Source organism: Halyomorpha halys, unplaced genomic scaffold (genome assembly GCF_000696795.3).
Source record: "Halyomorpha halys isolate HHAL.00 unplaced genomic scaffold, Hhal_1.1 Scaffold1103.1, whole genome shotgun sequence".
Lineage (NCBI taxonomy): Eukaryota > Metazoa > Arthropoda > Insecta > Hemiptera > Pentatomidae > Halyomorpha > Halyomorpha halys.
In genome coordinates, this window is record NW_027106647.1 from 101,369 (window position 1) to 127,653 (window position 26,285).

A 26,285-nucleotide genomic window follows, 5' to 3' on the forward strand; every position below is an offset into this window, starting at 1 on the left:
TGTCAAAAGAATAGTTAATTATTTAGGAAATTAGAAATTTATTCCTTAAATTTTAATGAGATTAATATCAGGTCAGCTATGATTTAATTTTTTTTTTTGTCGATAAGTCTCGTATTTTCTTTTTTTTTTTACATTGCTTTACATTTTTGTTCCATTACCTATTAAGTCTGTACTGCTACAATCCATAAAGGGTTAGGGGTGCAGTACTTAGTACGGAAGTACTATTACTAGCCATTACCTATTATCATAACAGATAAATTGAGTTTCATATAGTACTTTCCAAAATCATACATGAGCATTTCATTTCAAAACCAATCAAGTTCCCTTTCAAATTTTTAATTTTTGTATTAATTTAATTGATAATTTTGATACAAGATTAACATGACGTTAACCCACAGTTATACTTAGCCTGGAATTGCACTTGGGAATTGAAGCACAAGCTCTAAACACTAGGTGTAGGCTTGTCAAATAAGATGTTAGATCCAAAGCCCTGACACTGGCAGGACATGAAAAGATTATTCAGCAGATAGAAGAGGACACTGTGCCTTCATATGACTGCTTCATAGTCATAATTATATGACTGCAGATATAAATATACTAGATTTAGTATAAAGATTGATAGAACAAAAATACATAAACCTAACAATCGCATTACTTGCTATATGGATGGCTCTCTCACAACCCAAGACTCCAGGAGCTGATGTCTGGCATGATGAAAAGCCATTGGAAGGTACATCTAAGGTACACTTCAGTATTTCAATTAGTTGAAGGTGAAGACTGTAGTTTAGCAAGGAATGGCTCTGAAATCATTCCTATTATCCCTTAGCCAGTGTGTGGCACAAGCCTAAGCAATATAAAGGCATCTTACGACTTAAGAGCCAAGCATTACTGGCTTAATAAAAGAACAGCTTCGGCTGGACAGGAGTTCTCTCAGGATAATTACAGGGATCTAAACAGATCACTGAACACTTGATAAAAATATGCTTAACTTAAAGCTTACAGAGTCAACCTAATTCAGATTCTGCAATGCTGAAAATGAAATGGCATACCACATTATATGCTGCTGTGACTGATTTGAGGGTTTAAGGTTCATTCTATTTGGGATGGATTGTGTTGTGGATCCCAAGCAGTGTGAGCTAATTAATCCCTCAAGCTTACTTAGATTCCTAGAACCTATACACCTAAGCTTTAATAAGCTCATTATAATGTTGTGGCGCTACAATGTAATAATGTTATTGGCGCCCAATAGGCCTTATAGGTTGCAGTGCTTATCACCATTAAAAAAACATGAGATTAATGGATTTTTCCAAAAACAGTTAAATAATTTGTGGTTTAACTAATCCTATTAAATTTAGGATGAAACCTATGTAATATTCAGATATTAATCGACGCAATCAAATCTTGGACTCACACTACGGAACACAAGATTTCAAGTAATGGAAATGGAGTTCAACCTTAGGAAGGTTGAAGGAAAGACAAGAGAGAATACCGCCAGTATACACAACAAATCAGAAATGTCAAATCTTTAAAAATTGTATTATTTAATTTTTTAATCTTTTTCTTTCCTAATTTGTATCTAAATAAACAGTATTCAAGTTGGGAATAAACAGTGTTTTTCTCATTTTAGAAAAACTGAAACATTATTATAAATTTTTCATATAGGGTCAGACAAACAATTATAAGCTCTCGAAATTATTTTTTTAAAGCTCATTTAAAAAATTAATTTCAAGTTCAAATCGCTGATATTTTCATTTTTAAACACAAGACAATTTCACATAAATGAAATCGATGTTATGAATGGAAAAATAAATAAATAAAAAATATCTATAATAAACTAAAATAATATTAATAAAATGAAATATTTAAAAGCATACTAATTCATTCATTAAATATAATGACATCATAACTCAAAATATATCAGTTTTGATAAATTTAGTCTTTATAGTGTTAAAGTTTAAGGTTACATCTGAAATTCAAAAATTTGCTAAGCTACTACTACTATTTGCTAGGATGGTATGTTCTTTTTGAACTGTCATTTCATTGCTGTTAACCTTAGTAATAAATTAACAGTTAAGGCTCGTTTGATGAAAAAAAAAACTTGAAAGAGATATGACATTTTCCCTTACAATAATAAAAAGAAACAAATTTTTTTTTAATGACTAACCTGTTATTTTAAATTACAATTTTTGGACATTTTTTTGGGGAGGGGGGAATATTTGAGTTATGATGAATAGCTACATTCACCTGTAAAGCAAACTTAAACAATGTTGATAATAAAAAATAAATAAATAATTCAATACAAAACAGCTAATAAAATAAAAAATATATAGGGAGAAAACAACAATATCATGCTTCAAGTGAAAAATACATACCATGTGCATGTCTCGCCATGGAAAGGATGTAAACACAAAGCAAAATGTGTCAGTGATCAAACAACATACCAGGACTACAAGCCTAGCATTTCTTTAATTTTTTTTAATTCTAACTTTTTAAAAATATGATGCAATTTACAATTTCTTTAAAAAAAAAAAATTATGTATATTGCATCGTAAACTTAAATAAAAATAGTAATATATTACACCTCATCAGCTAAATATACACAACACTTAATAGAAAAAAATTGTGAATGCAAAGCGTAATTCATTCATATAATAATTATGCATGTATATATGACAAATTTACAGTAAAACCTTGATTAGAAGATTGGTTTATAAGTTTTATAATTAACCAATTATGGCTAAGACAATAATCAATATTCTAAAAAATTTTAGGCAAAACATATCGAAAAGCTGGTGACTAGAAAGGTTTTAGAGTTATTAATTTATTTATGCTTACATATACATTTCATTTATTATTCTCAAAACTCGATTTTTTAATGAAGTATGAAAGATTCATCTCACAGCATGGTTTAATCAATATTCCTACAATTAGGAATACTGTTAAAAAAAAAATTTTTTTTAAATATTATTAAATATTGGTTTTAAATATACTCTTATAACTTTTTCGAAACTAGTTTTATTATTTAAATAAAATAAATTGTATCCAATGAAGATTCACCATTCTTTATTAATAATTACTTTAAAAGTCCAATGTTTTGTCCAGCCTGGTCATCCTAAAGGACAATTTTAACTAAAAATTCACAACCTTGCATCCAACCATCATTTTTTTTGGCTATTCTACGCAAGTTTATAATTAGACATTAGTCAAATTAACCTATGTCATTGTTTCATTTAAATGTAAATACTTTCAATCGCAAATAATCTAAACACTGATATCACTCATTTATCAACAATATTATTTAACTTTCCTTACATCCTTTAAGAATCTGACTTTCTTTTTCTGATAAATTTTTTTTTCGCTTACAATAAGGTAAACGATTTTTGGTTTTTGTGATTTTTTATATATTTAAACTCGATACAATTGATTTTTTTTTTGGTAAAATAATTCTGAAAACAAATTAATTGATAAATTATTATACCACTATACCATAATAAGAGCACAGTCCTGAAATAATTAAGCCTGACTAACCTAGCAAGGCGGGATAAAATATTTTTTTAAGGAGAAATAAAGTTGATATTCCTTTTTCACAGCTCAAATAACCTTTATAAACAAATTTTCATAGTAATAAAAAAATAATTTTTTTACCTTAAAATCTTTACCTAACAAGGGGCCTTAGATTTTTTTGAAGATCATAATTGTACATATTGTATATAATTATACATAAAATATATACACTATAATTGCAATAGCTTCAGTACAACTCCACTAATTCACACAAATATTTCTAATTTTTGATTTATACAAAAATTCGTATTTAAGAGTTTCAAAAGAAAGCAGATATTGGCAAAAATTAGCTATAGCTGAAACTAATAGCTAAAATTGTCATGGATACGATATTTATTTATTAATGGTTCATTCATGAATAAGGGTCGTATCCATGGCAACTTTAGCCATTAGTTTCAACTATAGCTAATTTTTGCCCCATCTCTGCTTGTAAGCTCTACCTTTGGAACAAATGAATGCTTATATTATTATTTATCAGATGAAATAGTACAACAGTTTTATTTTCTTAAAAAAATTATTCAACTTTTCATACTATGAAAAAATGTCAACTAAATAAACTTTTGAAAAAATTTCCTTTTCCCATTCTAGGTAACTTTATACCTCTCATTTCTATTCATTCTTCAGAGATGACTACAAAACTGTATGTTGCAATATGCTTTAAAGTGCAATATTTTTGTTAAATTTTTATTTTGTTCAAAAATTATTATTTTCTGATTCGGTTTCAGGAGAGTATGAAATAAAAGTAGAATTTTATTTAAACTGAGCGGACATAAAACTATATAAATATTTAAATTTATATTTATTAGGCATGAATATACAATGAACCTCATTTTGTTATCATAAAAATAAGTGATAGATTAATTAGTGATTACGAATAATAATAGGTTTATATAACTTATTCATATCTATGCCTATCCCTTCTATTCTTTACCATAGTATATCAAGGTTTTACTGTATTTAAATATGATAGAGAGGGAATGTAAAATAAAATAAAACTGCAAAATAATAAAATATTCAATCTACAGATCAAACAACCAGTCATTGTTGAAATGGTTTTATTAAAACACCAAACAATAAAGTACATATAATAATGTTAGGAGCTCTTGAAGAAACGAAAGATCCAAAAAAAAAAAATTAAAACAAATGCAAAATTATTAATTATATCTTTGAAAAATGTTAAACGATATATATATATATATATTTTTTTTTTACAAAAGCAAATTTTTCAACTACGTAACAGCTTTTCACGAAATATATACAACAAAATTAATTAATATTATTTTTGTTTTAATAATAAAAATGAATGTACATTTTTATCTCTAACAACTGTGAATATATAAAATTTAATGAATATATATGATATAATAAAAAAATTATTAACAAATAATGAGCAATATACATCAATAGTCAAAATATCTACATATGTGATATAAAAACACGTAACACTGAATATATTGTCGTATTTCATAATAATCACCCAGTTTTTTTTTTAATCTTATCTGTTTGCTTTATGCTTACTAAAGCAATCGTAACAGAGAAAAAATTTAGCAAATAAATAATCCATCCAATAAAAATACAATAGCTATTAAAAAAAAAAGATTTATTTTTACAGTGAATAAACTGACATAATTCTGATTCAGAAATCATTTGTGGTAATATATTAACATTTTTAATATAATACAGTAAATAAAATCAGACCATTTTAATTTCAAGCCTTTGGTCCCAGCTTAAAAACGTTTACCAATAAAAAGTTTTTCGTATTATTTTAATCATTCAGAAATTGGGTACTTAAATTATTTTACTATAAAATTTGGATAATAGATAAAAAGAGAAATAGAACTGTAAACAGGGAATGGAACGTATACATCACATCATGTAAGTCTGAGCAGGATTTATTAGGCCCGATATTATTTCAACGCAGCACAGTGATGAAACTATTATATGGAAAGGGGTCTGAAAAGTTTATAGTTGCAAATAATGGTTGAGGAAAAAAAAATATTGAATTGTAATTTAAGACTTTGGATATTACCAGGTGATTACTTGATTGTCTGTGACCAAGACGCACAAATAAACTTATATAGAAAAGTTTTATTTTCAATGAATAAACATTAAGCATGGGACTAAAATGTAATTAGATAGTAAGTGATAACAACTTAGAAATCTATTGGTTTGTTTTCAGTGTAATTTTTTTTTCCCTCCAAGTATTTGTTTTTAATTAAAATTTACTTTAATATACAAAATAAATATTTCAAATTGTATAAAATTCTTTTTTCCAGATGTAACACTGTCTTTATGAAAATTTTAGTTTCTAATTTGGATATTAATCATTTGTATTAGGCAAATATAAGCAGTACCGACTAAAATGGCTAGAGAAAAAAAATTATCTTAAAGGAAAACTCGATCTGATAGCAGCAATGAGAATATGTGGTGAACAAAGGAATATTTTAGTCAGCTGTTCCTAACTCCACTCAAATTAACAACTTTTATTTATGTTTTAAATACAGGCTGAAAATTATTAGTTTCATTTAATATTTAATACTTAAATTTAATATGGGCAACAATTAATTTACCCTCACTAGTATGTTTTGGAGCTCATTCAAGAATTAGGAAAAAACCTCAGGATTTTTTCGCAACTTCATAATACAGAATTACATATTATCGATTAAAACTTTTTAAAGAGTTTAAATCTTCATATTAATAATGTCCTTAAGTGTATTAAGTAGAATAAATGTTAGTAGAACTAAAAAAAAAAAAAGAATGTAATAAATAATTTTCATATATAGATCCATCACCTAGTATTATTAAAAGACGCTCATTTAAATACGCACGTATACTGGAAAACAAGTCTTTGATTTTTTGGAACAGAGGTTTGAAACAGGAAAATTCAAAGTGTCAAGAATATATTTCATTGTAACAATTATTAACAAAAAAATATAAAGCAATTTCACTAGCAAGTCTAAAAACTCACTATGAACGTGACATCTTAAAAATAACTTAATCATTATAAAATTTAAAAAACATTATTTAAAAGTCAAAAGTTTTCAAATACATCCTATATTGAGAGATGAATTAACAATAAAACAGGAAAAGTAAAAGAAAAAGAAATATCTTCTGGCTTTTTTTGTATTTTTTGAAGTGAAACTTCTTTACCGACGTTCAACCACTCAAGAAAAAAACAATTATACGAGAATAAATTGATTTCAAGGTGATAGATTAAACGGAAGTGGAACGGGAGGGGGGGGGGTAACACTGGTCAATTCTAGCAGTAAAACTTTTATAGGAGAGTAGGAGCTTACAGTAGCTTAATAATCCTTACAGTACCTGTCCGATTGAATGAGCTCCTATAGTCTCATAATCTCCTCCAACAATATAAACATTTTCCTGCTAGAATTGATTTAGGAAATGGCTGTTATATTCTAATTATTATTAGTATTATTCTCTAGCTAATATTTTCTGCCTTAAGCTATAAAAGGGACTTTTTCTCTACATGATAATTATTAATAAATTATTTCATTTCCAGAAGTTTCACTTCTTTCGGCCAGTCCAAAGACTGTCATGAGTTTTATTTATTTATTACAATTAAATTAAACTAAAAGATTTATAATGAGAATTAGTAACAAAAACTAAAATATATTAAAGTTTGCCTAGAGAAACAAAGACTTGGAATGTCATCAATGTTTAAGGGACAATATCTCATAAATTGAAAGTCTCGAAATAGATGCTTAATATGAAATATAATAAATTTTCACATTGAAAATATCACAAATCACAGTTGCAAATAAGATAGAATATCTAATTCAGAAATAAAAATCTCATAATTCATAAAAATTAATTTAGATAAGGCATACAGTTAATACTAATAACATCATGCTATTTTAGTAATATATTATTATTTGTGACAAACATTAATTTTGTTATATAATTAATAAACAATAAGTCATTTATCACCATGACATATTTTTACAAATTTCAAATTAATGTTATAATTTTGTACTAAAAAAAGTAAATAAATATATTAATCACATTACTTAACAAAGAGAAAGTTAAGTTATACAGAGAGACCCCCTATAACTCAGAACTCTAATAACAAAAATTAAAAATTACATTACTAACCATCCACTGGGAAATTATCAAGAAGGCTCTGTAAAATTTCACATCCATTAGGTACATAAAACGGCGACCAAGTATGGAGAAATAAATAATGTTTTGTCCAAGAGGAGATAGTTTGAATTTTTTATATAACATAGAAACATTAATTACAAAAACTTTTTTAATCAATGATAGATCGATAAATTTATTTACCTCTAAACAACTGAGATCTTTGATGCATGAAACTGATCTTTTTTTTCATTTATATTTAAAATTTATCAACATGTTAGACTTTAAATTACTCAAGATAGGATCATTATTTGGAAGAAATTATTAGTTTGGAATTATATTGTTATTAACTCTCTTTTTTTCTTTGTCTACAGTATTTTAATTTAATTTTTATTTTGTTGTATATGAGAGAAATAGTTCAAATAGTTTTTTCTCCGATATTTTCATTTATAGTAAAACTCCATAATTCAACAAATATTTTTACATTTAAATTATTCCTTAAATCAAAGTTATTAATTTTTTGTTCTTAATAGTCGATAAGAATCTAACGAAAAAACACATCATGAAAAAGAAAATTTACAAAGACACACTCAATTAAAACATAAATAATCCTGTTGAATAAAAAAATATTAAGTAATTAAATTAACATTGCTAATGTCAAACACTTTGTGCATCTAGTGGATATAAGGTCAAAAGTACAAGTTATAGGACAGTTATTTGTAAAGAGTTGCACTATTTCAAAAAAATATATTTGTAAAAATTACAAGGAATAAAATTATAATTCAACAAGCACTTTTTTTTATTAATAACTTTTATTTATTCATTTTTCACATTTATAGCTTCGGAGAGATTCTTCAAATTAGAGAGGGTCATACAGTAATTACCAGAAACAAAAGCATATATAACATAAAATTGTTAATGTTCAATAAAATTTAAAAGAAATTAGAACAGTCTTTACATTAGTAACAATTTTGATAGTAAAAATTAAATGAATATCGCTATGAATTTAAGGTTAAATGACATAATTAATGTTAATAAACAAAACAGATAATTTTCACAAATATATTTCATTCCAGATCACATGTTTTTTTGTTTTTCTACCCTTATCAATTACACAGTAGTCCCATAAAAATAAATACATAAATAAAAAATAATTAAGGAGACGAAAAAAAAGAACAAAAAACTTCTAGAGTAATAAGAGAATATTATATTCGATTTATAAAGACAAATAAACAACTTATATAAGTTTAAGCAATATTATCACTCTATCTACGACACAATTATTCTTATGAACAAATGTTTCAGCAAAATTAAAGCAAAAGAAAAAAAAATTAATCAAAAGCCCTGCACATGAGCATAATACATATTTTGAAATTCTAATATGCTTCATGCTTGCTAAAACCATGAATGGGGAAAAAATAGATGAATTTTTAACTACAAAAAAAAAAAAAAATTAAAAACATACTGGACTTGGGAGATGAAAAATTAAGGTGTGTATGTGTGAATTAGATAAAAGTACTTTGCTATGTTAACGCCATATGAAAGACGATTAAATCGTTTTCAAAGGTATAAGCTAAAAACGAAAATAAGAGAAAAGAAAATCATGACAGAAGCGCTACATAAAAACATAAAACAAGCTAAAATTCTCATTAATAATGCCTAACCAGAAGGTACTAAAATATTATAATCACATATGAAGAAAATTAAAGTAGCTTTGATTCTTTTCCTACGTGTATATATATTTATAGTGAATATCTACATAACAGTCTAGAATTAGGAAACATATAAAGCTACTAAAATATTCAAAACTTGCATAAACATCGTTAAAAGGCTTTACATACTTATATTATTGTTTTATAACGACAACATTTAACTCATTAAGGCGTTGCTTATAAAATAAATTAACATCGCATCGATAGAGATTTTTTTTTATATATTTCATCATTAAAAATGAGTTAACCCTATTTAATGAGACTAGTTTTCAGTGAGGTCTTAACTTCCATTAGAACTTACCGTAGCCCAGGCCTTGTAAGAAGAGCCGAAGCGCCTCGCTGATTTTGTTTGGCTGCTCTTCTAAAACCATACCGCAGTCAGATATCTAAAATAAATTAAAAAAAAATTAAGAAGGCAGAGCTAATAATTATATTAATAATATAAATTTAAGTTCACTGATAGTATTTCAAAATGAACATTCAAAATCTTGCATTAATTCTGTTTCAACCTGTAGCAACCATGGCTGTTTTTAACCAAGTGGGTATAGTATGGGAGAATGTTACAGCTGTAACTTTAGAGAGATGAATTAGGTCCGGCAATACCTCTTTGGATGAGGGATGGTGAAGAAAAGGAAAGGAAAGGAAAGAGGAAGTCTGTAGGAAATATGTAGAGAGGAAACATATGGATATAAGTGATTAAGTGCATTGCCAAGACAAGTGAGTTGTCTGGTGTCATCTTGCTACTTTGAGGAGAGGTCGAAATGGTGTTTGAGATGGAGTATCAACTTAGACATGAGAAAATTATGCGAGAAGCCTTCACATGGCCTGAAGTGAATTTTTATTTTTTTCTAATTATAATAAATATGACAAATTATTAAATGATATAAATGTAATTAGTAATGAAACTAGGAAAAATATAATCCTGAAGATGAGAAAATGAACTCAAAAGGTTGAGGAAAAATGAATAAAAAAATAAAAACAATACATTATAAAGTATTCACACCTTCATCCATGAGGAATTAGTGGGATCAAGGCGAGAGTTGAGTGTAACTGTGTCATCCATATGAGGGCTCAATGCACCTGTTATGTTCATAACGGGCATTGACAAAGTTAAACATTCCTTCTTATTCGGCTCCAAGCTTCGAGTCATGTTCAAGTCACTGCGCCTTATATAAGCATCGATAAACAGGGCTAAGTTTCCTGGTTGCACACGGTGTTCAAAGTAATTTCTATAAACCTGAACCAAATCATGGTTTCTTTCTTCTGTTCCCTGTAAAAAAATGCCAAATTTAATTAATCATTGTAAAAGGTAAATCAGCAACAAAATAAATAAATATAAGAAGCCGAGAAGACGGGAGAAGAAATTAATTAGATATAAAGATAATTACTCTAATAAAAAGGTATAATCACATTATATGTAAGTGCAGAACACCATGAACTGCAACAGGAAAATGGAAGCTATGGACAGTCCTTCTAAAGTATCTCATTTATGAAGACAATAGGATTCATCATCTTTAGTTTAACAAGTTAATGTGTTTTATTATTAATGCAAACTTCAATGATCCCCTTTTTCCCTCCACTTTTTATTTTAAAAAACCTCTAATGTTTCGGCCTAAGGGCCATTTTCAAGGAGACAACCTTAACCATTGATGTCATAATTCTTTAAATTGTCTTTTTTGCAGCTAATCGCCCAGTTGATAGTGCTAATGAGGTTAAGAAAAAAGAATTTTTGTAGAAAGTTTTTGTATTGAAATTATATCGTTTATAAAAGATATAGGAAATTAGCCTGCAAAAAAGACAATTTAAAGAATTATGACATCAATGGTTAAGATTGTCACTTTGAAAATTGTCTAAGGGCCGAAACGTTGAAGGATTTTTTAAATAAAAAGTTGAGAGAAAAAGTGAATCATTGAAGTTAGTGTTAATAATAAAATTAACCACTCTCAAACAATCAAAACATGAAATCAGTAATCCCATGTTAAAGTGTACTAACTGGAAAAAGTTTTGTTATACGGAGAAATATTTCCTTCTTTTAGACGTTAAAATAAAATAACATTTATCATGGTTGAGAGTCTGTTAATATGTTTCCAAAATGGAGAATGATGTCATGCAACCACCATTTTGATTTTATCCAAAGTTTTTAGTCTTATCAATAGTAATGGTGCTACGGGGTAACTTCACTAAATCTGACAAGTTAAAACACATATTGATGCTGTCTAATTATAAACACTAAAACTAATAACAATATTTACGTCATTAGATCTTGTAATGAAAATAGAATGACATACTCTCCCAAAATGATGCCACATGAGATAATCCAGAACACCCTGTGTCATGCCTTTCGATCTAAGGTGACGCGCATTGAGCTTTTGGTAGCCCCATTCGATCCATCCCGCTTGAGTTGATACGACATTGATCAGTACAAGGGCTTCCATTTTATCAGGATTATTGAGAGCAAACCGTGCAAGAATATTTCCTCCTGCTCCGACTCCTATTCCAATTACGCTTCTCAATCCAAAATGAGTTAAAACAAACATTAACTGAGCAGCAAGTTCTTCCATAGTTGGGTATTCATAGCTGGAACAAAAAAAAAAAAAAAAAAAGAACATTATATTTTAGTGGATTGAACAATTCCTAAAACTTAAAGTGATTCTAATATGAACAAATCTAAGAAAATTTATATGCATGTTTGTATGTTTAATGGCAAAATGAAGAACTCACTCTACACTCTAAAAAAGGTTACCTAATAGACCGTAACCGTTTAGACTTTGGAGTTTTGAAATCACTTTTATAAAAGTTATAGTAAATTTTGAGAATCAAAATAGGTATTTGTAACTTTTCGACAAAATTTATTAAGCTAGAAAATGAGTCTGTATTACTGACTCTTTTGGTTGGGCCTCAGACATTGTAGATCTTTGGTGCCCGAACCAGCCTTCTTCATGCCTGCCTGACTTGGGCTACTGCTTTCTAGTTTGCTGCATACAACTCTTTCGCATCTTTATCGATTCTATCAATCTACCTGGTTTTTGGCCTCTTGCTAACTATACTGGCATTCATTGTTGTGTAAAGGACTTTCCATTCAAATCTCTCGATTCTACTTTCTAGGGTACCCGTTGAAGCCCAGGTGTTGCAGCCATATATCAGAGCTGCCTTTATCATGGCACTGTACTCCCTTAGTGAAGCTAAGGATCTAAATCTGAAGGATTTTTCGGGATTTCAGTATTCTTGACAAAGAGAGAAGGGTCTGTTCGTGCTTGTTATATGCTGGTCTATCTCAGTCCCATTGATCATTTATTGATGTTGTTGAGCCAAGGTATTTGAAACTGTCTACTTTCGGAAATGATTTGCCATCCAGGTAATCTATATCATTAGGGTGGATATTTCGGCTTACAATCATATATTTTGTTTTATCTTAATTTACTTGAAGCCGATTTCCTCTGCTTCACTTATTACTTACTTTACATAAATATATGTACACACAACTTTTTTTTCAACCCCTTATGTTTATATACAATATATCCGAGAAATTTTACAAAAAAATATTTCCAAAATTTATTACAATTTAATTCAACTTTGAAGGATTTAAATGAGTTATAAATTCAAGCTAAGTAATTCATTTATTTATTTTTTTCACAATTATAAGAGACTTAAAACGAGCTGAATGAGGAATCTTTTAAGTTAACAAATGAAATAATAATAATATAATATTAAAGTCAGAGGGAAGTACCAATGGGTAATGGTCTCATGCCATTTTTTTTTTGTTTCCATACTTTTCCGAGCCATCACAATTGATGGTCGTCTTCATTCAATCTGAAGACAAGTATGAATTAATAAATAAAGTAAAAAAAAAATTATATAAGCAAGAACCTCTAAAATGTTCTTAATTTAGAAGAGTTGGAATAAATGTACCAGTTTATCGAACCTACTAGTGTATATATGTGTATCTATAAAAACAAGACATTTAAGAAATACAACTACAAGTTTCCATAAGATTTATAGATATTAAAATATACTAAAATTTTATTTCCAAAACACTTACTCTTCAGGAAACGCAGCAGCACCTTCTTCTTGACCAGGAGCATTAACATGATAGACGCAGAAATTTTCTAATAGAACTCTCATTTCGGAAAAATTAAAAAAGGCTTGAAAGTTTGAAATGTCTGAAAAATTTGAAAATAAATTATCAAATTAGAATATAACAAGAAGGAAAATATAGTATATAAAACAAAAAACAATGATATTAAGTTGTAGCAAAATTTCAAGAATTTAATACTCACAATTAAGACCTAGGTCATGGTATGTCAAGATAGCCGGTTTGTTCCTGTTGCCTTGAACCGCAACTAGAAGTGAGCCCCTGTCTGTTTCGACTCTGACTTCTTCTATCGATGGATCGTCTCTGCTAAAACTTTTCGATGATGGGAACTGCATCTGAATGTTTTTCAATTCTATATCATCCATACTGTCTGAAGGCATTGTGCTAAAAAAAAAAATAAAAATAAAAAAATAAAATAAAGTTGAAAAACAAGACTATTATTTCTATTTATTGTAAAATACAACTGATTATTTCATATTTTATTAGATGTTAACATTATTAGCTTCAACATGATATATTTGTAACTTAATATTGTTGGTGATGTTAATGTCAACAATTTTGAGTTTTCCTGACCTTTATATATTTATAAATTAATAAAGTTTTAACATGCCCCTTAGGTTAAGATATAAATTTTATCCAATTTACAAGTTTTTCTGAATATTTTTTCCATGGATGTTCAAAAATACTCTTAAGAATTTTTACTATTATATATATTTTTTAAATTATTACTTTAAAATAATAGTTTAAATATTATAAATAATAAATTTAAATCATAGAATAAAAGTAAACACTATTTATTTTTTAGTATTTTCAATTATTGATAAAAACCACAAAAACATATTGATGATTTTTGTATAATGACTCTTAATTGGAATAATAATACATAGAACAAGAAATAAAATAAAATAGGGAGTTTAATTCATTAAATTTCAAATACAATTTTATAAACAATAGTTCAAATTAAAATTATCAAAGTAAATTTCATAAAATTTATATAAAATAAAAAATGTTTGTCTACATAAAATAATATGTATCCAAGTTCAAACTCAAAACACTCTTAATTAATTCTTTAAAAGTCCAACATTTCAGCCAATTTGTACATCCTCAAGGACAATCTTAAATATAAATTTACATCTTACATCTAATTCTAAAAACTGTTTGCAGGCTATTATGTCTAGGTCATTAATTTCAGTAAAAAAATCATCCAATTTTATACTTTTACCATTAAATTTAATTAACTAAACACTATTATCACTTCCTTATCTTAGTGTAATTAAAATTAGATTTGAGGTGTATAATTTATATTTAAGATTGTCCTTGAGTAAGGCCGAATTGAACTTTTAAAGAAATAATAAAGAATGTTTTGAGACCTAACTTGGATACATATTATTATTTTTTTAAACAATTATAATAATTTCAAAAAAGTAAAAAGAAAAAAAAAATTATCGATACATTCATATTATTAATTTTATTTTAAAATTAATTTAAATTGAAATAAAAACTTGGTATTAAATTATTAATAAATAATTTTACAGATTATAAAGTTCCATACCAACTACAAGACAGTTTTTATTAAGTAAGAGCTCTACATAAATCATTGACAACCAACAGGTTTTACACTTCAATTTTTAAACAACCAACCCCAAAATGAACATGTGCTGATAACACAGATTTAACGCCTTAATTTCAAAACAACCAATCACAAAATGAACAAGCTTCGATAACTAACAGATTTAATGTCTTAATTTCAAAATAACCAATGACAAATTGAACAAGCCTTAAAAACTAAAACCTCATACACCTTAATTTCGAAACCAAAAAATGGACAAGTATTGATAACCAACAAGTTTTACACCTTGCCTTCGATACGGTCAACCACCAAAATGAACAAGCATTAATAACCAACAGGTTTTATATCTTAACTTCAAAACAACCAACCATAAAGCGAACAAATGAGCATAAAGTAAAATTTAACTTACTAATGATGCGTTACTGTTCATATAATTACTTTTTTATTATTCTAGATATTTATTTATTAAACAAATTAATCTATTATAATATATTAACAATGAAATCTTAGTTTTTATTCCAATAAACAATTAAATGATTGGCAGGGACATGTGCTTAGAAATTACATACTCAGTTTGGATTAATTTATTAATCCATGTGTAGAGACTAAAATAATGGTTATAATTAAAAACTTTTCGAATTTTCATTTTACTTTATAAAATTTAACTGCATTTTCTTTTTTTCAAAGAATTTAACACACAATATTGTAACAAGAATGAAGTCAATGTTTCACAATTATTTGATAATATTTTTAAATTATATTTAACGATAATTTAATCAGTCAACTTTGACATAATCTCAAAGAGATGGCGAACCATGTAATTGGGAAACGAAAGAAGTACTAGAACTTCATTAATTTCATTAACCCATTAGTTGTCAGAAGTTAATTCCAATTATTTTCATATAGGGATTTTTTTATTTTAGGATATACTGAACTATTTAATATTCTTATTCTTAAGTGGAATTCGGTGTTGGAAAAAAAAGCAATTAGTCATTTCATCTATAAATGAGGGACCCTTTTACAGGTAACCAGTATACTCTTTTTACCAGCAAAGATTGAAATTCTAGTACATGATAAATGTTTAAATTCAATGAACCTTAAGATTTGCTAAGTCAGAAATTAGAATATATATATCAGAATATAGTATATAAATAAATACTAATTAAATTCTTCCATGATAACATAAATATATGCAGGCCTATTAAAAATTTTTTTTAACAAGACTTATTTCATTATTTGTTAGAATAAGTCTTGATTAATTAATAGGAAATCTTTTATAATATGTATTTAAATGTCGAGGTAAAATTCTTCCTATGGAACCTTTTTAATAAAAAAACACCCTTATTACTATACCGTTTCTGGGTTTTATTCTCATCATCAAGTAATCAATTCCCTACAATAACACCATTTTATTACTAGCTTAATTGAACTTAGTATTTAAAACTTTTTTTAAAACAATTAAAATGTTCTTACACTATTACCTTATCATTGGAACTACCCAATTCTATGCCAATCTTGATAATGAATGGTTCATTTACATAACCTATTTTTTTTTTTTTTTTAACAATTACATTACCTAATGTTACATTCTATCTCTCATCATAGTATTATCTAATATTTTATTACAATTTATTTATTATAAGTTTTTATGAAAACTTAGATGGGGCTTTGTTACCTCCCGTTTATGCAGCTGAATTACATTTAATTTAATATTTTTGTAAGTAGATTGTTTCATTTTTCATTTTATTCAAGTTAACTACCTCATATTACATTTTGGCAGTCTCATATTGTATTTTTTTATATATGCATATTGTGAGAACAGCTTTCGGTGTCGAGCATTTGATTCTTCAGCTATATTTAACAATTTTAGAATAAACAATTATAATATGTAGCTAAATATTTAATTACAATTTTACATATTATATAGTTCTGAAAACTGGATAAGAGAATTAAAGGTATGATTTTGTATTAATAAATAAGTAAAATTATAATTAAATATTTAGTAATGTATTAAAATAAATCACCTCATTGCACAACCGTTGATCTAGTAACAGTACTCCCTTACAAAGTACTGAACCCCTGACCCTTCATGGGTTGTAGCAGTTCAGATTTAATTTTAATTACAATAATCTATTTTCGAATAGAAATTAATAAAGTGTTGGAACAAATCTGCTCTTGCAATATGCATAAATAGAAAAATACAATAAAAAACTGTCTGAGATAGTTAACTTGAATAAAAATGGAGTAGTTACAGGGATTATATAACCCGGTGAAAATGATAAAGACTTTGAAATGTTATATATATTTCAATATAAATATATTAATAGTTAGAGATGTTTTTATCACAAAGGAAGAATTCCACGTTTAGTATTATTATGATTTGTTCGATGAGTTAGTATTATTTTCAATAAATAAGTTAATATACACGTATATACATTTATATATATATTTTTATTAATATATAAGTGCTAATAAAAAAAAAAGGAACTATTAGATTATATAAATGAATCAATATCAAGGTGGATACAATTTTTAAAAATATGAAACAGTTCATATTGATAAGGTAATATTGCTGAAACATTTTAATTGTTTTTAAAAAAGTTATTGCTATAAATTTTAATAACGAAATGGAGTAGTAACAAGGATTAGATAACCTGATGTCGGGAGTCTAGATTAGGAAATGTTATAATAATTAATAAACATATTGCCATCACGAAGGTAGAATATCACCTTTAGAATTACTATCATTTGTTCAATGAGTTGGTTTAGTTTTTTTATAAATAAGTTAAAATGCATGCATTTTCTTTTATTAATATGTAAGTGACAACAAAAAAAGACAAAAATAGTAACTTTTAGATTATATAATTGAACCATAATCAAGGTGAACAAAACTTCATAAAAAAAACTAGTTCATATTGATGATAAGGTAATATCGTTAGAACATTTTAATTGGTTTTAAAAATATTTATTACTACAAATGTTAATAATAAAATTTTGTAGTTACAGAGATTTAATAACCTCATGAAGGGATCAAAGACTCCGAAATGTTATAATAATTAATAAATGTATTTTTATCACAAAGTTACAAAAGGGAGAATTTCAACTTTAGAATTATTATTATTTGTTCGCTGAATTAGTTTTATTTTTAATAAGCATGTATTTACATGTATTTTTTTTTATATTAATATGTAAGTTTTAACAAAACAAAAAAAAAAATAACTGTTAGATTATATAAATGAATAATTATCAAGGTGGACTAAATTTTTAAAATTATGAAATGGCACAAATGGATGATAAGTTAATATTATTGTAACATTTAAATTGTTAAAAAAATTATTAATATATAGTTTAATTACGTTAATAATAAAATGGAGCAGTTACAGGGATTGGATAGCTTGATGAACCATAATAATAAATAAATGTATTTTTACCACAAAGGACCAAAGTGAGAATTTCACCTCTAGAATTATTATTATTCGTTTGTTCAGTTAGTTTTATTTTCAATAAATAAGTTAATATGCATGTATAATAATACGAACCAGAAATTGATTTTTATAAGTAGATTATATTTAATAAGTAATGTTAATTGAAATAAGAATTTATTTAAACGTACAATGGAAGATTTAAAATCCTCGAGGCATAATCCATCTCCATGCTGAAAGATGACAAGATGTACCCACAGTAAAAAAAAAAAAGGCTAGAAACTGAACTGGCTCTGGGCTGAGGGGCAGCAACTAATTTAGCCTCATCTAACCAACTTCCTTTAACCCACAACCGTCTTAATGTGTTCTATTTAGTAAGATTATAAACAGCCTCAAAGATATTACTTCTGTAATCAATTTGGAAATAAAACATAATAAAAATTCAATTAAAATAGTAAATATTCTTTCATTGTACTAAAATTGATGTTAAATAAATTAATGTTAGTTTATATATATATAAATAATTGACCGTATTATTTCAAATTATAAAGAAGATGGTCAAGGTTGCGGTCAAAAGAAACAAAAATAGTTAACTCTTCATTTGCCAACGTTTTGCCCTATTTGGTAGAGCTTCATCAGGGCTAAAAATTTACAAAAACAACTGAAAATATTTTGATATAGTAAGATAATAAGATACAAAAAGGTAAATTAAGGTAGGGTTAAAATTATGTAAAAATAAGTGAAAAGAAAATTAAATACAAATGAATGAAAATAAAAAATAAAATAGTATTAATATAAAATAGACAATGATAAGAATATAAAATGAATAGTAGATGTAATAACACTTAATAGAAAAGTAGATAAGAGAAAAAAAAAATTAACACTAAAAAATATTTAAAAAATACTACATTTGGGTAATTTTTTATATTCTTATCATTACCAATTTTATATTAATACTATTTTATTTCTTCTTTCCTTTCATTTGTATATAACTTCCTTTTCATTTATTTTTACATAATTTTAAACCTACCTTAATTTACCTTTTTGTATCTTATCATTTTACTATGTCAAAATATTTTTAGTTGTTTGTTTCTTTTTAGCCCTGATGAAGCTCTACCAAATAGGGCAAAATGTTGGCAAATGAAGAGTTATTAACTATTTTTGTTTATTTTGACCACAACCTTGACCATCTTCTTTATAATTTGAAATAATACGGTCAATTATTTATATATATAAACTAACATTAATTTATTTAACATCAATTTTAGTACAATGAAAGAATATTTACTATTTTAATTGAATTTATATTATGTTTTATTTCCAAATTGATTACAGAAGTAATATCTTTGAGGCTGTTTATAATCTTACTTAATAGAACACATTAAGACGGTTGTGGGTTAAAGGAAGTTGGGTAGATGAGGCTAATAAGTTATCAACTATTTTTTTTTCTTTTGACCATAACTCCTGACCATCTTCTTCATAATTTGAAATTAATTATTCTTCAATAAATCTTGATAACATAATTATTGGTACATGCTTTCAAAAAACAGTTGAAGATATGAATGAATGAAGGCATTATATTAACCAACATATGATTCTGATTATTTCATCTATTAGTAGTATTTCATTACTATATTTTGTGCCAGTCTATATTACTATTATTTTATAATATGTACCATTTCAAATAATTATATTTCAATTTAGTTTTAGTTTTTTTTATTTTGTATTTTAGCTGTATTAAAAATAAATTAAATCATTAGTATCCCCAGAATTAATTTCAATATTGTATAGTTTCAGCTTATAAGCCATTCCAAGTCTCCAAAAGACCTGAATAATTAAAAGTGTTAGAAAATACTTCATTTTCTTTTATTATTTTTTTTATATTGCTGAATTACTTCAATAGTGACATATCTTATAAAAAAAATTTTTGTTTTTATTTTGAAATGGATGTGTTCCAAAGAAAGTACCGTAGAAAGGGGTTTCCCTCATTACTATAGTCCAGGGACGTGATGACCACAACGGATTGGGGCATAGGTTCTGGAGCGCTCAGTTCGAAATGTTGTGGGTTCGATTTCCACTCATTAAAAATGAATCTTGACATTCCCACTTTGATTAGTACACGCCAGCAACTCTGGTAGCCGCTAGGGGTTGGCAAAAAGTAACCATAGTCTTATAGTACATCCGTAGGATACATCAAATACAATTACTTTTTTTTTTTTTTCAGATGTGCCACTCTTCTGGTTGGCAAAGTAGCGATATGTTATCTAGGCTCTGACTGATAAAAATTTTCATCTGTTCGAACCAAACTTTTATATAATATATATATATATATATATATAATACAATAATAAATAGCACTTTATAACTAGATGTTCTGAAACGTAGCGAGAAATATATTATTATCGTAAAAGTAATAAAAAATAAAAGTTTGAAGTACGAAGGCTACTACTAACTAATCCTGAATGAATAAAAAACATAAGTAAAAAAGTAAATCGAAAATTACGAGAGTATACAATAAAACGTAGAAATTAAATAAGAAAAATAAAAGGTTATAAACAATAAATGAAAACGGAAATAGTAACAGATAAAAAGAAAGTACAAACTAAGAGATGAAAAAGGGGGATAAGAATAAAATCAAGAATAAAGAAAGAAAATGAACGAGAAAGAATTCATACCTGTTTTGACAGAAGTCAATGACAGACTGAACAGTTTGTATTGGGAAGAGTGGGGATGGCAGTTAAGTACATAACAGTTAAAAATAATTTTAAAGTAAACAGTGTAAAAAATATTAAAATTAGGTAAACAATAAACAACAGTAAACAAAACATAACATTTATGTTTAGTGTTTGTATCTTTTTTAGCCCTGACGAAGCCGAAACGTTGGCTCATAGATAGAAGTAACAAAATAGTTTAACCTGTACAAAAGTAAATTTTTAATTTTTTTCTGTTTCGTAATATTTTGGGAAAGTTATTTCAAAAACCTTTTTGTTTTTCTTCAGTAGACATATGTAAAGATGCTTACCTTCAGACTCAAACCTACCCCCACCTCTAAATAACAATTAAGTACGGTTAACACATGGTTTTAAATAAAATAACCTCTGAGTCTGTTGTATGTCATTTATAATTGTAAAAGAGTTACAGTGAACTAAAGACTATAAGAACTGATTTTGTTTTATAGGTATGCATAGTTAAAGATATAATGTATTATTTAATTTGAACTTGTCATTAATTAATAAAACAATTGTTGTATAGCAAAAGAAGTTTATAGTCTTGAAGTCTATAACTAACACAAGATTATAAATGACATATAACAGTCTCAGAGGTTATTTTCTTTAAAACCATGTGTTAACCTGACTTAATTGTTATTTAGATGTGGGGGTAGGTTTGAGCCTGAAGGTAAGCATCTTTACACATATATGACAGTATGAATCATCTGATCGGTCACCATTTTTAAACGAAAAGGCGGTAACTTCAGTATCACGAAAAAACCCGGACTTCATAGATCATGTGACGGACAGATGGATTTTATTTTTATATTATTGGATTTTATTATCGATACGATAAGTCTATGTAGCTTAGAAGGTAAAACATAAAATTTTGAAGAACATTAATTTGTTTTTTTTCTTGTCCGATAACAAACGTTCATTATTGAAAAAAAATATCATCGAAATAATAACAGAAAAAATAAATTTATTTATTTTTTAAAATAGTTGAAAAATTTATAGTTTATAATAATAAAATACCTCCATAATATTAGAAATAGATACTTTTTTTTTTTTGAGTGAGTCACTACTTCTTTGCGTAACTTCCTGAAGGTTACGGATCGGTCGGAGCTTAAACCGCAGACACGGAAATGGTGACCACACATAGGCGATACAGTTTCAAAAGATCCTTGAAGGCAGAGAAGGTTGGGGGAGAACTCCTTTCGATAAAGACTATTCCAAAGGGAACTACGGTCGAACAGAATCCAAGAACAACTGTTAGGAAACTTGCCGGAAAACTTTCAGTTAGCAAACTCGTCAGTAAGGGTCACATTGTCGATGAATAATAACCAAGCACTTCCTTCTCTCTTCCCCCCTCTCTCCCCTCTAAAAAAAAAAAAATCATTTGTAGAAGTAATTTCGAAATCAACTTGGATATAATTGGCTTTCCGAGAAGAATTTTTTTTTTTTAGATATTTAGACAACTTTTGACCGAAAAATTTATGACTAACATTCAAAACTGAAAAATCTTGAAAAAGATGTTACTTCTCATCCTGAGGTTATAACAAATCTCGTGTTTATAAATTTTTTTTTGTTTAAGACCCTGAATCGGTAATTAATTTTTTGAAAGCCCAAAATAATCAATAAAAAAATTGTTGAAACAGATAGATATAAATAAATAGTATAGTTATTACATCTGATGTATGTATTATATAAGATGAGGTTTAACGCACTCTCAAGGACGTGTATGTTAAACTATATATGTGAATACGTGTATGCAAATATCGAAAAAAAAAATCGATAAAATAAATAAATAAAATAATGATACATAATTGAATAGATTAAATTATATAATATAGAACTTGATATAATTGACGAGTATTTTCTAAAAAAAAAAAATTACTGAAAATAAATTAATACAAAAATATGCTATTATTGATTTATACATAAATATTTCTAATAATATTATATCATAAATTTATTTCCTCAGAAACTCAGAGTTCGAATCATTTCTTAAGGTAAGTTTTTACGAGAAAAAAAACAATGAAAGGTAAATGGAAAAAAATTAATGGAAATATAATTTGTTAAATAGTAGACTAAGCACGTACCAAACACATCACAATGTTTTTTATATTTGTATTTTCTGACTTTCTGTCTTCTAAAACCCAGAATATTTCAGAACTGGGATTGAAAAGTTGATATGTTGGTGAAAATGAGGTTAAATATATTTGAAAGTACTTTATTTATTTATAAGTATTATTATAATCTGCCACAAACAAATAGTGCTAATTGAACACATTCATACCAAAAATTAAAAAAGAGAAAAATAAATAAATAATATAAACATAATCAAACAATATAAAATAAATTATATTGTAAAATAAATTATATAAATATATTGATTTTGTAAACAAGTTTTACTAAATTAGCTTTTCTGTGCAAAAACTGACATTTCCTTTGAAAGGTAACAACAAGACCCTCATTATACTATATTAGAAAATATATCTATATCTTCCAGTCCTAAACAACAAATTTTAAAATTATTTCAATTTCGAACACATTTTCGTTTTTTAGTAAATAAGAAGGGTGGGAAAGTCTATTTCGATGAAACTTTTCAGTCATGACAGGACATAGTTGTATTGGGTAATAGCTAATCTCCAGTTCAACCTCAGAAACCTACAAGAAGAACTTGAGCCGTTAAACACCGAAATTTACACAGGTAAAATTAATTTAATGAGCATAAGAAGAGGTGAAGAATGAGGAGACCGAATAATTCGACAGAAGAGAGAGGAGCTGGAGCACTTAAGAGATAGTAAACGAGCTGGGAAGAAAATTGGCAGTTATTTCACTCCAATTTTTTATCAATTCTATGAAAACTATGTATAATTACTAGTCCAATTTAGTAGTAACTAGATATTAGTTAACTACATTTGTATTAAAGTTACAAGTACAGATAATAATAGTTGAATAGTATTTAGAAATACAACCTTTAAGCGGTACTTTGTAGTTGACGGACCGCAACTACAGTAGTTGTACTTGCAGCTCACAACTACAAATGTAGTAGTTGGAAAAATGAGTTGCAAATACATTTCTCAACTAGTAGTTGAAACTGTAATAGTGAGTGTGAATATTGACGATACACAAATACTATTTCTGATTTCCAATATATCAGGATCCCCTTATAAGATGCAGAAAATGAAAATACTATCGATTTTAATATCGCGTATTGAATTATTTAGACTTTTCTCATGTTTAACAAAATATGAAATAAATAAATGAAACTATAATCATAGTTGCGATTATTAATTAATGTTTTTTTATTTTTATCTTCTATGCGATACAACACGAGGAGGCCCCTCACCTCCGGATTTAAAATAGCACCTTTTTAGAATGGATATCTCATGTCTACAAATAAACATAACAGGTAACCTTAAAATACCAAAGGTAGTAAAAGGAAAGATCCAACACGAATTACTTTTTCTTTACACAGTAATGCACTTATTAATTCACTTTTTATTTCTGTTTTAGAGGGATCGGAAAAAAAATAAAAAATAAAAAGTTTTCATAGCCCCACAATCAAAATTTATCAACTTCAACCATAAATGTTATGTTTCGGGCACCCTTTATACCTATATTTATAATAAATTTAGTATTTAACATTCGCAAGCTCTCTTGTTCAACCAATATCTAGATTATAAATAAATTTTCTGTCCGTTACCTTATGTCTTATTTTCATATCAATTAATTTCAAGGAGTCTACAAACAATATTCAATCAGCCAATCAAAAGAAAAGTAACGCCTGGCCTTAGGTTAAAGGCCCACTTTATAAAGTATTTGTAGTTATGAGCTAAGAGTATAACTACTGTAGTTCCAAAAAGAAGATGCGGTCCGTCAACTACAAAGTGCCGCCGAAAGGAGTTGTATTTGCAAATAATTTCCAACTAGTTTAAACTCCTTTTTTCCCAACAATACCCCTTTATTATATATTGCATATATAAGTAACAGAAAGTATAGAAAATTACTTACTAAATGGAAACCAAACATTACAAATTATTTCAATTTTCAACAAAATGAGCGTAATGGTATAAAACATTAACTACTGTGATATATATAAAGAGAGTCGGGAAATAGAATTGAAGGGGGGCATCAGGGTAAAGAGAGATAGCAGTGGCGGAGCGTGTCATACGAGCAGAGAAGGCTCATCACACTTTCATGACCAAAGGGCTCCCGACGCCTCCTGAATAACCAATGCCTTCGCCCCGACCCAATATATCCTCTGTCCGCTCTCTTATATAATTAATTTCTTTTAAAAAAAAAGTGATTGGTATGCTATATCCACGCAAGGCTGTTGGCAACACAGAAATCTATAATCCGGGAACCGATGCTTACACTACACACCATGTAAGTTTCCAAGTTTAGCTATTTAGTGATTTTTGAATAAAACAAATTTTTAATTTAAGAATTTATATTGAGTGGTTAGGGAGTTTATAACATAAGGATTGGTAGCCAGAGTTAAATCGGATATATATAGAAGATCAAGGTTTTATATACAATTTATTTGTGACTAAATCAGAAGGCATTGAGGATTTAACGAAGGATTTTGGATTGAATGCAAAAGGAATTTAATGGTTTAATCGAACGCTAAAAAAAAACCTCTTCTTTGTTTTATTGAGTTTTTTTCTTCGGTTATGGAAGAGTTAAATTAATTAGCACAAATTATGTATCTATTAATATTGAGGTATTTATAATTAATTTTAGAAATGGGTCTTAAGATTTTAAGATTTACGTACCCATAAATTTTGGGTACATAAAAAAATCATTAGATAGATATCAAAGGAGTGTAAACTAACGACTTTCTCTGTTATTTATTCTTAAGAAGCTACGGGTATAAATTTCCTACTCTGTCTTCTGTAAGTCCAGAAAAAATAATATCAACTTTTCACCTTCATTCTAGGAACCTCGAAGGACTATCAAGGATAGAAGAGGAAAAAACATTATAAACCATGGGCTTTGAAGCGATTGTAGAAGCCATTACTTTCTAGCAATAGTTTTAAACATATCGCACAATATTTCTAAAGTGACATAAGTCTAAAACTTACATTTCTGGAAATGTGACACTCTTGC

At 27.1% G+C, this 26,285-nt stretch overlaps 1 protein-coding gene across 12 annotated transcripts in view; it reads right to left on the reverse strand.

The window, feature by feature from the left end:
* Positions 1-26,285, reverse strand: part of MESK2 (misexpression suppressor of KSR 2) — a 153,314-nt gene that overhangs the window by 23,059 nt on the left and 103,970 nt on the right. For 10 of the 12 annotated variants that reach the window (XR_001344307.3, XM_014432724.3, XM_014432720.3 and 7 more), the window contains 5 exons: positions 13,652-13,851; positions 13,414-13,534; positions 11,663-11,951; positions 10,378-10,644; positions 9,676-9,760 (listed from right to left, as the gene is read on the reverse strand). Coding sequence is in view for 11 of the 12 variants with exons in the window: in XM_014432720.3 (XP_014288206.1) it covers positions 9,676-9,760; positions 10,378-10,644; positions 11,663-11,951; positions 13,414-13,534; positions 13,652-13,851 (962 nt within the window). In the remaining variant the exon portion in view is untranslated. Of the gene's footprint in view, positions 1-9,675; positions 9,761-10,377; positions 10,645-11,662; positions 11,952-13,413; positions 13,535-13,651; positions 13,852-16,518; positions 16,538-18,650; positions 18,774-26,285 lie in introns of those variants that run through there. The other 2 variants (XM_014432721.3, XM_014432722.3) reach the window with 2 other exon arrangements.